Source organism: Balaenoptera ricei, chromosome 12, assembly GCF_028023285.1.
Source record: "Balaenoptera ricei isolate mBalRic1 chromosome 12, mBalRic1.hap2, whole genome shotgun sequence".
In the NCBI taxonomy this organism is placed as follows: domain Eukaryota; kingdom Metazoa; phylum Chordata; class Mammalia; order Artiodactyla; family Balaenopteridae; genus Balaenoptera; species Balaenoptera ricei.
In genome coordinates this window covers 61,915,207-61,933,300 of record NC_082650.1, presented here as the reverse complement: position 1 = coordinate 61,933,300, position 18,094 = coordinate 61,915,207, and the positions used below count along the sequence as shown (strand labels likewise).

The 18,094-nt window shown below is 38.7% G+C and overlaps 1 protein-coding gene across 5 annotated transcripts in view; it reads left to right on the top strand.

The window, feature by feature from the left end:
• The window catches only part of KLHL32 (kelch like family member 32), a 230,963-nt gene that overhangs the window by 50,824 nt on the left and 162,045 nt on the right, over positions 1-18,094 (top strand). For all 5 annotated transcript variants that reach the window (XR_009506207.1, XM_059941554.1, XM_059941555.1 and 2 more), the window contains exon 3: positions 2,333-2,513. Coding sequence is in view for 4 of the 5 variants with exons in the window: in XM_059941554.1 (XP_059797537.1) it covers positions 2,333-2,513 (181 nt within the window). In the remaining variant the exon portion in view is untranslated. The remainder of the gene's footprint in view (positions 1-2,332; positions 2,514-18,094) is intronic.

Sequence of the window (18,094 nt, the reverse complement as noted above, 5' to 3'; positions counted from 1 at the left end):
CTTTGATTTTGAGATTAACTATGCACAATCTAAATATAGAATTAATATGGACTTTGTGATTTTTTTCCCCCCCAGCATAGATTTTTGAGATCTTCTTTACAGATTATCATTTTTTGATTTTGTTTCAGGTTTTGTTTGTTTCTTTTATTTATTTTTTATTTTTTATGTTTTAAATTTTTTTGGCCACGCGCCATGTGGGATCTTAGTTCCCTGACCAGGGATCGAATCCGTGCCCCCTGCATTGGAAGTGTAGAGTCTTAACTGCTGGGCCGCCAGGGAAGTCTCTGTTTCTTTTATATTTTAAACAGGAGGACAAATTACATTATTATGTTCATGGTAATAGGTTCTCAAAATGCCTAATCTTGGACCATCAGGTTTCTTAGCCGTGAAATGGAGATATTAGTACCTGCCTCATAATGTTGTTATGAAGATTAAATGAATTGATAATTGTATATCACTAAGAATAATTCATGGAACATAGTAAGGGCTTTGTGTTGGTAAAATATATAAAAATGTCATCCTTTTAGGAAGGATTTTTCAAAGACTATCCTAAAGCTTACTTAGCTGAGATAATATTTCTATTACTATTCTATTCCCTCATTTCTTTGAGCTATGCTAATTGATCTCCATTCTAGCCTTTGCATAGCAATTTGTGTAAGTGTTATTTATGCTTCTGAGTGTGGTTTTCAATTACTGACTTTAAAAGTCTGCCTGTAGCTAGAGCCGCTAGATGAATATTCGATGACAGTAACCATTTCAAAACTCACTGCTGCATTTCAACTGAAAATAATCCTCCCACCTTCCCACGAGAACTTACTATATCATCATCTCCTGTCAAATTTATTTTTTCTTTCAATAGTTCTGACATTTTTGAGGCTCCCCAGTCAAAAATGTCCGATAAAGCTTACTGGCTGCACTCTGGCATTTCGCGGGAAGCATTTGGTTTACTTTAAGGTGATTTATGCTGAGCTGTAATTTACCAGCCAGCTGGCGGCACGAGCATGCAGGCTCGGCTGGTGGCAACTCCCTGGTTCTCCCGAGAGGCTCTTTCACATTCAGAGGGAGGCACTGGACGTCGAGTTATCAGGATGGGAGAGACAGTGCTCGTTCATCCTTATGGCAACTTTACTCGGTTTCAAGAAGAGTCGCAGGCCAGAAATAGAGCTTGATGGCCCTTGCTCTCATTCTGGGAGTAACTTACGACTGGTGCAGCTCACTCATCTTAGTCCAGTGTCGGTTCTGAGATTCTAGAGTGCCGTGGAGATTTTCATGTATCTAAGCTGGAATTGTTCATAATTATCTACAAATTCCGTTTGCATTTGGTGTTTATAGCATTACGTCTACATTATTATAGGAAGATCTGGGGTTTCACCCAGGAGTTTTGAAAGGATATGGGATGAATATTTTAGGTTGGGGTAGGGAGTGAAGGGATAAGTTTCACAATGGGTAAGTTTAGTAATTTCACAAAATAGAGCAGAAAATAGATTGCATAGTCATTCATAAGTCTAATACAAAGATCACACAAGATGTTGCAGGCTAATAAGGTAGACATATTTTACTTTCAGCCTTAAATTTTTTCTTTACAATGGCATTTCTTTTGATGTTCTCCTGGTGGTGCATAATTTCCTAAGTTTAATAATAAGCCACTGTGGTTTAATTAATGGCCTTTTACATGAAATGGTCACTGGTAGCCTTATTTTCCCCTAACCGACATTTGCTCAGTTTCATTTTATTTATTAACGGAGTATTGTGTCTTGTGGGGAGACTGAGTAACTTCTTGTGTCTCTGGTGAGCCATGCAGTGGGTTCTGTGCTGGATCAGTGCATGGCAAGTTCTGAGCTTGTGCTAACCCCACACAGGTGGTACAAAGCTAGAAAAGGAATCAGAGAGCTAGGGAGGGGGTCCCAGAGTGGAAGGATTTGCACACATATGTACACACATCCAGACACACATCCAGAAGCTTTGCACTCAGAGATGTATACATACTGAGGGGACAGGGGCCCAGAAGCAGAGGCTCACAGGCCTGCAGACATGGGCCAATACACAGACACAGATGGACACACAACAAACACAAATTCTCAAAGAGAGGGACCAGTAGGAAAGAGAAAGAGATCCTGTTGGGGGGGGGGGGAGGAAAAGAGAGAATTAGAGAAAAAGAAAGCAAGAGGACGGTGGAGAAAAAGACAGTGGGGACTAGGAAGGTCACACCACTATAGGCACTGGAATCCATACTCCCTGAGTTGCTATTGAACGAGGGAGGGAGCCTGGGGGCGGCTGGGCTGATAGAGGAACAACATTCACTGGATTGCTCTCCTCGCTCTCCTCCTCGCAGTATTCAAGAAATGCTGACAGGCCAGAGGCTCTGCCACTCAGAATCTCACACTGATAGCGTCCTGGCGGCACTGAATCAGCAGAGGAGTGACGGCATCCTCTGCGACGTCACCCTGATTGCTGAGGAACAGAAATTCCACGCTCACAAGGCAGTCCTAGCAGCCTGCAGCGACTATTTCCGGGTAAGTCAAGGTAGTTTGTTTGTTTATTTGTTTCTCTTAAGATATTAATAAACAGAGGATGACAGTTTTCCTGAACTGTCACACGATCATCAGCCAATTAGATAATCGTCCCCAGAGTTGTGAATGTTGGGGGGTTTTCCTGGTCAGACTGAGATTGGGGCCCCGTTGGGATCCTCCCTGGGCTGGACACCTCGATGTCCCTCCAGTGGAGAGCAGACCTCTCCTTCGCATCTGAGCTGAGGAGCGTTCGACACTCTACCACCAAAAGACAGTGTGGCATTGTAGTGCACCGTAATGGGGGTGCAGGCTGAGGACAGGATGTTTCTGGATTCATGATCAGGACAATCTGTAAGACAATTTATTTCTTTAAAGGTCTCTAAATATATGTAGTGTCTCTGATTTTTTATCTTCTATGGATGTTCTCGTCTTAGAGCTTTCCAAATCTCTGCTCCAGGGACAGAGATGGAATTGACCTAAAGGATATTTATGGTTGACACGCGGGTGCCTGTTTAGCTGAAGATGTTGTCTTGTTAAGTAGAACTTTGGAGTTTGATTTCCAGTGGCTAATGATATGTGATGATGTGTTTGTTGTTATTGTTGTTTTTTGAAGGTGAGTGTATAGTATGGTTTTAGCTAAATTTAATTTAATTTAGTATTTCCTATGATTCAGGTCATGGACAAAGGACTTTATATACATATCTCATTTAATCCTCACAGCAATCCATTTTATAAACACATGCACATGCTATAAAAATCACCATTTTACATGTAAGGAAACTGAATCTCAAAGATTAGGTAATTTGAGGTAACTCAGAGGTTAAGTAATAAGTCACACAGTTCCGAAGTGGCAGATCTACAATTGAAATCCATGTCTGAGTCTTAACCAGCATTCCATTCTACCCCTTATACGGATATAAGAAAGAAAATTGTGACAATTAATAACCAGATTTTTTTGAAGTATTAATTTCTGAATATACATGATTTAATTCTTATTTAATTTTTTTCAATGTTATTTCAGTTAACTAGTGATTAGGTAAGAATTTCAAAACATAATAGTATACAATCTCTATATAAATTAGAATATAAATTTAATTGTGAATTAAAAAACTTTTTCTTACCAAAGTCTCAAATGGTACAGAAACCAAATCCAGCCTGGGGCAGTTTTTTGGTTTGATTTGGAAATTTTCAATAGTAACCTTGTGTTTTGATGTTTAAGAGACAATATCAACTGTACTCAGTTGCTGACTAGCAGTTAAAGAGAATTTTCAAAGATGCCAAATGGTAAAAGAAAGATTAAAAAAAGTTTTAAATGTGATGAAACCTGGTAATGTAGAAGATAAAGAGGTAATTACTTAAAATATCTATCTAAAATTAAAAGTAGGGATTTACGTAATTCTAAACTGCAGAAATGAAGCGGAGTATCTGTAAAGTGCCCTTCTAGTTTCATTAATATAATGTACATTTTATACACTCTCACATTGTCAGGGATTAATCTTCCAGAAAGCTTATATTATTTGGAGGGCTTTTGAAACAACATACTTTGGGTTGTTATATATAACATGTGCACATTATAAAATACGAGTTTTTTCTTCTTGTGGACCATAATATAGACCTCTTGGTGCTTGGCTTCTCTCCTCCTAGGTCTCTGTGGGTTGGATTTTGAATTTAATTGGGGTTTGATTTTGTGCATGTCTGTATATGAGAGAGAGAATGTGCAAATGAGCGCATACATGTGAGCACTGAAGAGTATTTTACTTGCTGCTGGCATTTAACGATGTTTGCAGCTATTCCAGGTTTTTCATCTCTTTCACCACAATGCCCCTCATACTCTGATAGGTCATGCACAGAGTGCCTCCTTTAAAACACTGATGTTATAAAGCCTGTGAAGAAAGCTTTATTATTCCCATTCTGTAGATAAGGAAACTAAAGTGTAATATGTTTAAATAACTTGCCCAAGGACTGCCAGATATTAAGTAGGAGAGCTGATTTTCACACACCAGAGCACCTGTCTCCTTAAGTACCAAGTTGTGCTTTTTCCACTTAACCATGTGCCCTGCTGGATTCATACGCAGTCCCTTCAATCTCATGACCTGCTTGTGAGGTGAAATTTCAGTGACTTGTGTATTGATTGTTCAGATGGAGAAACCAAGACAAAGTTGGAACTCTTGGCACTTATCTCTCTTCTAGGCATTGTGATAAGTGCTGGAGTTATAATATTTAACCAGACATAGACTGAACCCTATGGAGCTTGTAATATAGTCACTATACTGGATGTTATTTTTGCCATATGCCCTGTATCTTTTGTTAGCTTTTGTCATAACAAACCACCCCAAAACTTAGAAGCTGGATAGTTCCTCTGGTCTGCCAGTTTCTCTGATCTATGCTGGATTCATTCTTATGTCAGCGGTTAACTGGAGAGTTGCCTGGAGACTGGATGATCTGAGTTGGCTTTGTGTACCTGTCTGGTGACTGGTAGGCTTATGGCTGGAGTTGTAGGGGACACTGGGCATGTATTTCTCACAAACAGGCTAGCCTGGGCTTTTTCACATGACAGCTAACTTCTAAAAACAGCAAGAGGGCTAACTTCAATGCACAGGTGCTTTTCAAGCTCCTGTTTGTGTCCTGTTTACTAACGTCCCATTGGTCAAGCAAGTCACGTGGCCAGGCTGAGTCAGTGTCAGTGAGGATACCAAAGGGCGTGGATGCAGGCAGGGGAAGAATTTGTTGCCATTTTTGTAACCTACCACTGTCAAGAACTGTCAAAGATTTGTGATTTATCCAAGTTGGAAACCAGCAAGTTAGTCTATCACTGGTTCAGAGATGCTGCTAGAAGACATGAAACTCTTAAGTCATACAAAGTGGGTTGGATCATTGAGGGTCACTGAGCTTAGGGAACCTGAATCTTTTATAATGCGTAGGAAACACGTCTGTCTTTTGCTCTGGAAGAAAACATTATTATACTGGGCAGTAAGCATGCCTACCCTTTGCTTTGCAAAGAAACATTCTATCTCTGAGTAAACAGAACTGCTCTTTGCTGTGAAGGGAGATATCACTCTGTCATCGAAGGCCATTTGCTATAGAAACATCCCTGAAATGAGAGTTCAGAACAAGGACAGTCAGTGCCTCACTCATAATACATGCAGAAGTGCAAGAGACCCATGCCTTAAACTAGAATTATGTCTGTCTTCCTTGTGTCTTACACTCTACCACACTGAAACACCTAGAAACAGTATCCTGTCTGAGTAATTTCTGTATCTCTCACAACACTTACAATGTTGCCTCAGGCTTAGTAAGTATTCAATAAATATTTATTAAGTGAATGAAGAAATGTTTTCTAATTCTCAGAGAATTCCATGTGTATTTCAATTTTTTAACATCCTGCATATAAAATATGCAAATTATTCACGGATTTTTCTTTCTAGTGTGATCTGTTCAAATTAATTAGGTAGTCTGACCTAAATAGATTTTTGTACTCTGTATTCTGATATATGGCAGATTATTTTGAAGCTAAAATAATCGTGGATGGCAAGAGTGAGGAGAAGTCCCAAGTTTTGGTGTAAACTGTTCCTTTACATTGATCTGAGAGATGGTATCAGCTTTTCTTGCTTAAAATATGAATAGTGAACAGTTGAGCACAAAGTACTGTGGATTCCTGTGATCATCAGCATTTTAAATGAAAGGGTTAAAACACATTCTTCAGCCAAATAATAATGATTATTTTTTTAAAAAATTAAATTTAGGCTTAATATCAGCACAACATGGCGTTAGTCAAAAGCTGTAACTGTGTTAGACCAGGGGCTTCTTTTCTAAGAGTAAAGCAGTGGTGGAAGGAAGAAAGGGAAGAGCTAAGCGTCAGATCTGAGTTTGAATACAGCGGGAGGGACCATATCTCCCTGTTTGCCATTGTTTCCCACAGTCCCTGACAAATAATGGATGCTATTCTAATTAATATCTGTTGGCTTATTCACCCTCTTCACTATTTATTCTTTGAGCATAGGCAAGTCATTTGACTTATGTAAACCTATGTTTTTTTACCTGTAAATTGGTGATCATAGAGCATAACTCTCAGAATAGGTCATTCAGAGATTAGAGTGAGATAAGGTACATAATGCACTAAGTGCTACATCTGATACACATCACACCTTCAGTAAACATTATCTGTCTCTCTCCTTGGGCTAACTTGGGATCCCTGGTCATGCTCTGTCTGGCCCTTTGTGGGAAAAGAAGACTGCTCATCTCTAGGCTCACCTGGCTGCAGACTCCCTCACCTTTTGATGGGTCAGAATAGCGTTTTGGATTCATCCTTTCCCATCTTGTTATTTTCTGAATCTGACACCCCCTTCCTTCTTGCTTAGAACATTCTAGTAGCCACTGAACTTTCTCCTCCTCTGGTTGTCCCGTGACAAACCATCGTGCAGATAACTGTGTGGTGAACTTTCACTCCCCTGCTCAGGTCCCCCAGAGCTCCTCAAGGCCTTTCTGCCAGACCCCCGGAGTGTGCCTTCATGCTGTGTCATTATCATTCATCCTCATCTGTATTCCCCCATCTGTTCATTGATCTTGCAGCCATAACTGTTCTCCAAACACTCTATTCCACCTGAGGGCCTTTCCACCTCTCAGCCTTGCTAATGACCATTCCTTCTACCTTAACCTCCTACTCACCCTTTGTCTACCTTGTCCATCTTCCAAGGTTTATCACAGCCAACAAGTTTGAAGTCCTCCACAAAGCCTTATCCTGCCCACCCTCTGCCACCTCTCTAAATTCATATGCAAGATCCCTCTTTTCTGAAGCGTCGTAACTGTAGCTTGTCTCACTCATGGAATTAAAGATCAACAAAATGAAAAGGCAACCTACAGAATAGGAGAAGATATTTGCAAACCATATATCTGATAATGAATTAATATCCAAAATATGTAAGGAGCTCATAAAACTTAATAGCAAAAACCCAAATACTGTGATTAAAAAATAGGCAAAGGATATGAACAGACATTTTTCCAAAGAAGATATACAGCTGGCCAACAGGTACATGCCCAACGTTACTATCAGGGGAAACCACAATGAGAAATCACCTCACACCTACTAGGATGGCTATTACCAAGACAAGAGATAAAAAATGTCAGTGAGGATGCAGAGAAAAGGGAACCCTTATACACTGTTGGTGGGAATGTGAATTGGTGCAGCCACTATGGAAAACAGTATGGTTTCTCAAAAAATTAAAATAGAACTACCATATGATCCAGCAATCCCATATCTGGGCATATAAAAAGGAAATGAAATCAGGTTCTTAAAGAGACATCTGCACTCCCATGCTCATTGCAGCAGTATTCATAATAGCTGAGATATGGAAACAACCCAAGTGTCTGTCCATGGATGAATGGATAAAGAATATGTGGTGTGTGTGTGTGTGTGTGTGTGTGTGTGTGTAACGGAATATTATTTACCCATGAGAAAGAAGGAAATCCTGCCATCTGCAACAACATAGATGAACCATGAGAACATTACGCTAAGTGAAATAAGTCAGACAGAGAAAGACAAATATTGTATGATCTTACAGAAACAGAGAATAGAGTGGTGGTTGCCAGGGGCTGGGGAGTAGTTGAAACGGGGAGATGTTGGCAAAGGGCACAAACTTCCAGTTATAAGATGAGAAAGTTCTAGGGTATCTAGTGTGCAGCAGGGTGACTGTAGTTAATAATACTGTATTGTAGACTTGAAGTTTCTAGAAGAGTAGCTCTTAGAAGTTCTTAGTACATACACACAAGAAAAGATAACTGTGTAAAGTGACGGATGTGTTAACTAACCTTATTGTGGTAATCATTTCACAATATATATGTGTATCAAGTCATCACATTGTATACCTTAAACTTACACAGTGTGATGTGTCAATTATATCTCAATAAAGCTGGAAACTTTTTTTAAAAAGGAATTGAAGATTGACATGTATACACTGATGTGTATAAAATTGATGACTAATAAGAACCTGCTGTACAAAAAAAAAAAAGGAATTGAAGATGTGTCATGTGTTGCAGTCCCTTTCACCAGTGACTTCTCTGAAAGTGAATGACTAGCTGAGGACTAGTGAAGTCCATCAAAGTACTGTTGAACAGAATTGAATGAGGAAGTATTAAACCAGAGGTAGCAGGAGGAATTAGAGGCCTTATGATCTGGAGTGTATGTGAGAAATGGGATGAGTCAGCCTCTTACCCTCTTCCCTGTGGCAGCTCTGGGCAGTGGGCCACCCTGTAGCTTCTGGAGGCTGTTGTTTACCATTTGCTATCTTCAGCTTCAATCTCCATGAATGCCTGCACTTTCTGACCAAGGAAGCAGATGTCTTGACTGTCTCACATAGCTTTGCATATGTGATGGCAAAGTGATTCAAATATGACATTTTGGAGAGTAAATATTTGACCATCACTTTCCACTAGAGCCTGAGTGTGCTCTGCCTATGTAATTTTTAGTTTTGAGAAAAGAGGATAAAGCCCACGATAATAAAAAAAAATCTGTGTTCCCTGTATTTTTATAATCATACTCTCCAGTCACTATTTGATTAAAATGGCATTAAAGGCTATTAAATGGGTATATAAAATATAATTACAAATAAATGTTTTTTTTAAATTCGATAAGCATTTGTTACATACCTACTATTTTCTAGATGCAGAATGAATTTATAGTCTGGTAGGAGATACAGACAAGTGAACAAATAACTATAGTGTAGTATAATTATATTAACAGTTTGGGTGGTGTCAGAGGTCTTGAACCTTGTTTTTATCCCTCTTCCTCTCTCTGGCACTCTCAATCAATAATAACTACCACTAATTGAGTATTTACTGTGCTACAGACACTTACTCTAAGCGCTCTATGTGTATCAGTTCATTTCATTTTCTAAAGAAATCTGTAAGATGGATGGTATTATTATTAAGTATCACCATCATCATCTCCGTTTTAAAAATAAAGAAATGGAGACTTGACGTTAAATAATTCACATTCGGGGCATGGAAGCAGTGACGTAAGAGCTGCTGGAGGCCTGCCCTGCGGCTGGAGAGGCAGGATGTGTGTGAGGAGTGGTGAGGGGGAGGGAGGTTGGGCGGGTGGTAGTGGTAGCAGCTAGAATACACAGGGCGCCGCGTGGATGGTGAGGGAGAGGAAGGACCTAAGAATGAGTGAGCTCCTGGCTGGTGGGCGCAAGCGGGTGCTCACACTCACTGCAGACCCGAGGTGAGGATGGAGCTGGGAAAAGGGCAGCCGCAAGGCAGTTTGGAGGAATCTGTACCATCCAGGGAGCAAGTGCGGAAGGCTGAGTGCGAGGACTTTAAGTTCCCCTTGAGGGGCGGGGCCAGTGCCTTTTTTTCTTTTCTGGTCCTTGCATCCCCGGCGCCAACTGCAGTGCCTGCCGCCCCACTGCAGACCCTCAGTATTCATTCTCCCCTGCTGCATCTGGCTGGAACAATTTCCTGCTGGGTCACAGGGGTGGGGCCTCCCCAATCTCCTCCTCAGAATGCTCTCCCTCAGAACACCCATTACATGCACTGTTTTACACATTAGTTCATCTTATTTCTTAAGCAGGTTTCTTATAAAGACTTAAAGGTAGTAGCACTGCTGACAGTAAACATATAAGTGAGATCATTGTTGGGTTCAGGCTGTCTCTTATTTGGTGGTTTTAGAGACTCTTCGTGAACATTTCTGATGTTCAGAAATCATATATAAGACATACTGTGTTCATCACATTGAGGATAAACAGCAACGTACCATTGACAGTCATTTTGCTTCCAGCCGGTAAGCCTGCAGCCTCCTGCCTTTTTTCCCTGCCTGTTCCTGAGCCTTCACTGATTTTGTGAGCTCCCAATATGCTTCCAATAAACTATCTTTTTGCTTAAACAAATAAAATTAAGAATAAAAATAAATGTACATGAAATACTGTCAAATGCTATCTATGTAAATATTAAAGGACTTTGAATAGTCCTTTTTTGTCTTTTGTTCAGTCACCCCTGGCACCGCTTTCTTCTGGGCACCTTCTGAGCAGTTGCTGAGCTTGATGCTGTAATGAGGATTCACTCTTTTGATCCATAGGGCTGTTGTCACATGCTGATTAGTGCCGTCCTCAAAAATTAAACGTTAGCTGGGAGTGATTCAAAAACTAACCTCCTTTTCAGAAAAAAAATGAATAAAAATAATAGTAAAATAACCCTCAAATCCTTCAGTACATATAGTAATTATTTTTAGTTTATCTTTTTTTGATGGTTACTGTAAGCATAATAAATATCTACTACTGTCCTAAAAGGCAAAGCATTACTCTACAGTTATTTAAATTGGTGCCTGAATACCACTAAAATTAAATCCCATGATGTTCAAGATTTTCCATACTCAGTTTTACACTGACCTGTCCTGTGATTAATTACTTTCCTTGAGGCCAGATGAGTACTACTGAGTTCTGTGGTTATTGGGTGTTTATGCTGAAACAGCAGCCTTGTTAATTCTTGCAAATTTGCACATTGCTGTGTTCTTTCCTTTCCCCAACTTCTGCATTTTGTGTATCAATCACAGAGGCACCAGAGTATCATTTTCATAGTGCATTTGACTTATGCATTATATGGTAAACTGATTATTGTTTTCCATCAAATGAATACTTGTTTTAACATTCAATGTTATCATATCTGTTTATAGAAATAATTAAAAAGTAGAGCAATGTCTGTTAGGAATTAAAAACTACGGCTAAAGGCTGAGGTTTTACCAGTATTGAAGCTATTGTCAAGAACCTGCGGGATGGGGGCAGAACTCTTAAGGAAGTTTAAAAAGACTAATGGGCAGATTCTACTGGGCAGATTACGAAGAATACCGGAAAGTGATTCAGATATATGATGCTTTTAAAATGTACATTTCCTTCTTTGTTTTAGTTTTGATAACAAAACCATCAAGGAAATAATTTATTTTTAGGTTGTAGTTATATATTTTCACTACATTTGATTGAATTTTGAAATGCAGAACTCCTGGCAATAGGAGAAGCTAAAAATCCAGTATTAGGACCATTTTATCCCTGTCATATTCTTTTTCTGATGATAAATTTAGTTCACTGTATGCAACTACGAAATAACTAACCTTTAACATTTTTAATTTTTCATATTTTTAAACGTTTCCATTTTAATTTTCTTAGGTTTTACTTAGTATTTAATATTTAATTTTATTTAATATTTTTAACACAGTAACTATTACCACTTCACAAATCAATGTGCTTCTTTATTACTTCTTAATGTGGTAAGAACAGATTAACTCTATAGCTGACAATAGTGCCAAATGATGCACATAATTCACTACTTTCTCAATTCCATAATATTTACTGAGCATCTACTATATGCAAAAAAGTTTGTGCTTGATGTTGCAAGGGGTACAGAAAACATCAACACTCAGCTTCTGCACAAGAGGTAAAGGTTGAGACAGATCTTGGGAACATATGAGATTGCACATCAAGAGGGAAAAGAGAGAGCAGAAAAAAACATCTGTGGTTAGGACCTAAAGGATGCCTTTAGTCAGGTGGCAGAAAGAGAATGAAAAGATGGCCAAGGGGACAAAAAAGGAAAAGTCAAAGATATATAACTACCATGTACATTTTAATCAAAGTGCCAAAATTAAAGGGTTTCAAGAGATCAGCATTTTCTGCAGAAGATCAAGGAGAATGCAAAAAAATTCACTGTTGTTGAAGAAGTTGGTCTCAGTAGTGTGGGAAAGGAAGCCAAAATCTAAGGGGTGATGTATAAAAATATTGATCAGTGTTACTCGAGGTCCATGGACCAGTGCCAGTCTGTGAAATGCTTGTTAACTATCCATGCTAATAATCTGCTGAATGTTAATCAGCTACATCATGAAATACTGTGTTAGTTCAGCTGGCAGTTTTTCACAGGAAGCCTTTCTCAAGAAGCAAGTAGTGAGTTTGTGTTCTGGCAGGGATTTTATACCTTGTGTCCGATGGATAAGAAGCAATTTGAAGACAGCCTACTTTGAAGAGCAATGATACAGATAATAACAGTGTAGATACATACACCATTCCATTTTTATTTTTATTTTTTATCCAGCTTTATTGAGATGTGGTCATATAACATTGTATAAGTTTAAAGTATATAACTGTGATGATTTGATACACCTATACATTGTGAAATGGTTGCCACAATAAGGCTAACACATCCATCACTTCACATAGTTACCTTATTGTGTGCGTGTGACAACTATTAAGATCTACTCTCTTAGCAGCTTTTAAGTCTACAGTAAAGTGTGGGTTAACTGTAGTCACCATGTTGTACATTAGATCCCCAGAACTTACTCATCTTATAACTGGAAGTTTATACCATTTGGTCAATATCTCATTCCCCCCAGTCCTCAGCCCCTGGCAACCAACATTCTATGATTGGTTTCTATGATTTTGAATTTTTAAGATGCCTCTTATGGGTTGGCCAAAAAGTTCGTTCAGGTTTCGCAGTAAGATGTTACGGAAAAACCCCGAACGAACTTTTTGGCCAACCCAAGGTAAGTGAGATCATATAGTATTTGTCTTTCTCTGTCTGATTTATTTCACTTAGCATTATGCCATCAAGGTTTATCCATGTCACAAATGGCAGGACTTCCTTCTTTCTCATGGGTGAATAATATTCCCTGGTGTATATGTACCACATCATCTTTATCCATTTATCTGTAGAAAGACATTTAGGTTGCTTCCATGCCTTGCCTATTGTAAATAATGCTGCAAGGAACATGAGAGTTCAGATATTTCTTCAAGATCCTGATTTCATTTCCTTCGAATATACACCCAAAAGCGGGATTGCTAGATCGTATTCTATTTTTAATTTTTTGAGGAATGTACTGTACTGCTTTCCATAGTGGCTGTACCAATTTACATTCCCACCAACAGTGTACAAGGTGTCCCTTTTCTCTGCATCCCCACCAACACTTGTTATTTCTTGTCTTTTTGATAATGGCAACCTTAGCAGGTGTGAGGTGACTTATTGTGGTTTTGGTTTGCATTTCTCTGTTGATTAGTGATGTTGGACACCTTTTCATGTACCTGTTGGCCATCTATATGTCTTCTTTGGGAAAATGTCTATTCAGATCTTCTACCCATTTTTTAATTCAGATTATTTTGTTGTTGTTGTTGTTGACTTGTATGTGTTCTTTTTTTAGTTTGCATGTTAACCCCTTATCAGATATATGATTGCAGATATTTTCTCTCATTCTATATCTTGCTTTTTCATTTTGTTGATGGTTTCTTTTGCTATGCAGAAGCTTTTGAGTTTGATGTAGACCCACTTATTTATTTTTGCTTTTGTTGCCTTTCCTTTTGGTGTCAAATTAAAAAAATTATCACCAAGATTCATGTCTAGGAGCTTACTGCCTATGTTTTCTTCTAGGATGTTGACAGTTTTTGTCATGAGAGGATGTTGAATTTTGTTAAATGCTTTATCTGCATCAATTGAGATGATTATATATTTTTTATCTTTCATTCTGTTAATGTGGTATCTATCATGTTTAATTTGCGTATGGTGAACTATCCTTGCATCTCAGGGATAAATCCCACTTGATCATGGTGTATCATCCTTTTAATGTTCTGTTGAATTTGATTTGCTAATATTTTGTTAGGATTCTTACATCTGTATTGATCAGGGATATTGGCCTGTATTTTTCTTTTCTTCTAGTGTCCTTATTTGGCTTTGACGTCATAATTGCCTCATAAAATGAGTTTGGGAGTATTCCCTCCTCTTCAGGTCTTTGGAAGAGTTTGAGAAGAAATGGCATTAATTCTTTCTTACATGTTTGGTAGAATTCACCAGGGAAACCATTTGGTCCTGGGCTTTTCTTTGTTGGAAGTTTTTTGATTACTGATTCAATCTCCTTGTTCATTATTGGTCAGCTCTAATTCTATTTCTTCATAATTCAGTCTTGGTAGGCTGTATTTATAGTAATTTATCCATTTCTTCTAGCTTATACAATTTGTTGGTGTGTAATTGTTTATAGTAGCCTCTTATGATCCTTCGTATTTTGTGGTATCATTTATAATATCTCCTCTTTCATTTCTGATTACATGAACTATGGTACCTCCATACAATGGAATATTATTCAGTGATAAAAAGAAATGAACTATCAACCCATGAAAAGACATGGAGGAACCTCAAATGCATATTACTAAGTGAAAGAAGCCAGTCTGAAAGGTACTTAACTATATGACTCCAACTATGTGGCATTCTGGAAAAGGCAAAACTATGGAGATAGTAAAAAGATCAGTTGTGCCAGGGCCTGCGTGGAGGGAAGGATATATAGATGAAGCATAGGTGATTTGGGGGGCAGTGAAACTGATCTGTGTGATTATGGTAGATACATGTCATTATACATTTGTCAAATTCATAGAGTGTACCTTAATGTAAGAGTACTTTAAGAGTGAACCTTAATGTAAACTGCAGACTTTGGTTGATAATGGTGTATCAATGTTGATTCATCAGTTTTGCCACACTGGTGAGGTATGTTGATGGGAAGGGCTTACGTGGAATTTTCTGTACTTTCTCCTGAGTTTCGCTGTGAAGCTGAAACTGGTCTAAAAAATAAAATGTATTAATTTTTTAGTGAAAGAAAAAATATTACAGGTACTTCACTGCTTTCTCATAATTGTTTTATTGTTTTCTAGAAAGATGACCTTCCGATTCTTTTTTTTTTTTTTTTTTTTTTTTGCATTGAGTGAGCAATTAGATTGTGAAAATGAAACCTACCCCTTAGGGGACTAGTCAGCTTTAATATATAATACGTCATGATTCTAAGAATAGAAGGAATGGATATGTTAAGCTGGCGAGCAGCGCTCTGGACGTGATCTGACTTGTTCTTGCATTAAAGGGCGTTGCCATTCCTCTGCACAGTGCCCTGAGCACCTGCGTACGCAGGACATTGTACTGACTCTGCTGCAAGAGAGTGGTGCAAATTCCAGTCTGAGTTTGACTTGGAAGGCAGAAGACTGATGCCCCAGCTCAAAGACTGGCAGCAAGAAAGAATTCTTTCTAACTCAGCCTTTTATTCTATTCAGGCCTTCAACTGATTGGATGAGGCCCACCCTCACTGGGGAGGGCCATCTGCTTTACTCAGTCTACCAATTCAAATGTTAATCTCTCCTGAAATGGAACCCTCATACACTGTTGGTGGGAATGTAAATTGATACAGCCACTATGGAAAACAGTATGGAGGTTCCTTAAAATAGAACTACCATATGACCCAACAATCCCACTCCTGGGCATATACCCAGAGAAAACCATAATTCAAAAAAACACATGCACCCCAATGTTCACAGCAGCACTATTTACAATAGACAGGACATGGAAGCAATGTAAATGTCCATCAACAGAGGAATGGATAAAGAAGGTGTGGTACATAGGAAAAATACTCTTTGACATAAACCACAGCAAGATCTTTTTTGACCCACCTCCTAGAGTAATGAAAATATAAACAAAAATAAACAAATGGGACCTAATTAAACTTAAAGGCTTTTACACAGCAAAGGAAACCATAGACAAGACGAAAAGACAACCTTCAGAATGGGAGAAAACATTTGCAAATGGAACAACGGACAAAAGATTAATCTCCAAAATATACAAACAGCTCATGGAGCTCAATATCAAAAAAACAAACAATCCAATTAAAAAATGGGCAGAAGACCTAAATAGACATTTCACCAAAGAAGACATACAGATGGCCAAGAGGCACATAAAAAGATGCAAATCAAAACTACAATGAGGTATCACCTCACACTGGTCAGAATGGCCATTATCAAAAAAATCTAGAAACAGTAAATGCTGGAAAGGGTGTGGTGAAAAGGGAACTCTCCTGCACTGCTGGTGGGAATGTAAATTGATACAGCCACTATGGAGAACAGTATGGAGGTTCCTTAAAAAACTAAAAATAGAACTACCATATGACCCAGCAATCCCACTACTGGGCATATACCCTGAGAAAACCACAATTCAAAAAGAGACATGTAGCACAATGTTCACTGCAGCACTATTTACAATAGCCAGGACATGGAAGCAACCTAAATGTCCATTGACAGATGAATGGATAAAGAAGTTGTGGCACATATATATACAATGGAATATTACTCAGCCATAAAAAGAAATGAAATTGAGTTATTAGTAGTGAGGTGGATGGACCTAGAGTCTGTCATACAGAGTGAAGTAAGTCAGAAAGAGAAAAACAAATACCGTGTGCTAACACATATATATGGAATTATAAAAAAAAAAAAAAAGTTACTGATGAACCTAGTGGCAGGGCAGGAATAAAGACGTAGACATAGAGAATGGACTTGAGGACACAGGGCGGGGAGGGGGAAGCTGGGGCGAAGTGAGAGTAGCAGCGACATATATACACTACGAAATGTAAAATAGTTAGCTGGGAAGCAGCAGCATAGCACAGGGAGATCAGCTCTGTGCTTTGTGTTGACCTAGAGGCGTGGGATAGGGAGGGTGGGAGGGAGGCTCAAGAGGGAGGGGATATGGGGATATATGTATGCATATGGCTGATTCACTTTGTTGTACAACAGAAACTAACACAGTATTGTGAAGCAATTATACTCCAATAAATATCTATAAAAAAAAAAGAAAATATTCCAACATGTCATATCTGTTTAATTGTATGTATAAACCTATGTATGCAATTGATTCATAAAGAAACACATATTTGCTTTAAAAAAAAAAGATGTGATACGTATATACAATGGAGTATTCTCAGCCATAAAAGGGTATCAAATTGGGTCCTTTGTAGAGACATGGATGGGCCTAGAGAGCGTCATACAGAGTGAAGTAAGTCAGAAAGAGAAAAGCAAATATCGTATAATAATGCATATATGTGGAATCTAGAAAAATGGTATAGATGATCTTATTTGCGAAGCAGAAATAGAGACACAGATGTAGAGAACAAAAGTATGGATACCAAGGGGGAAAGAGGTGGGGTGGGAGGAATTGGGAGACTGGGATTGACACATATCCATTATTGATACTATGTATAAAATAGACAGCTGATGGGAACACACTGTAGAGCATGGGAACTCTACCTAATGCACTGTGGTAACCTAAATGGGAGGGAAGTCCGAAAGGGAGGGGTTATCTGTATATGTATGGCTGATTCATTTTGTTGGGCAGTGGAGGCTAATACAACATTGTAAAGCAACCATACTCCAGTAAAAATAAATTTAAAAAAATGTTAATCTCTCCCGAAACATCTTCACCACACGCCCATTAATAGTGCTTTACCAGCTACCTGGGAACCCTGTGACCCAGTCAGGTTGACACTTAAAATTAACCGTCACAGACACTGTCTCTGTCCTCAAAGAACTTACAATTCTTAGAAAAGGTAAAACATACACACGTAATTATAATTCAAGGCAGAATAAGACAGGAGCGTGTAATCTGAATCTCTCCCTTTTAGGGAGTCAGGTTTCTCTACAGGTTCTACACAGGCTTCCTCTGACGCTGTGTCTCATGTGGCAGTCTGGCAGTCCTCTTTTGTAATTTCCTGCCTCCTGACTTTCTAGTCCCTTCTCCAATACCCTACCACTCTATACAAATGT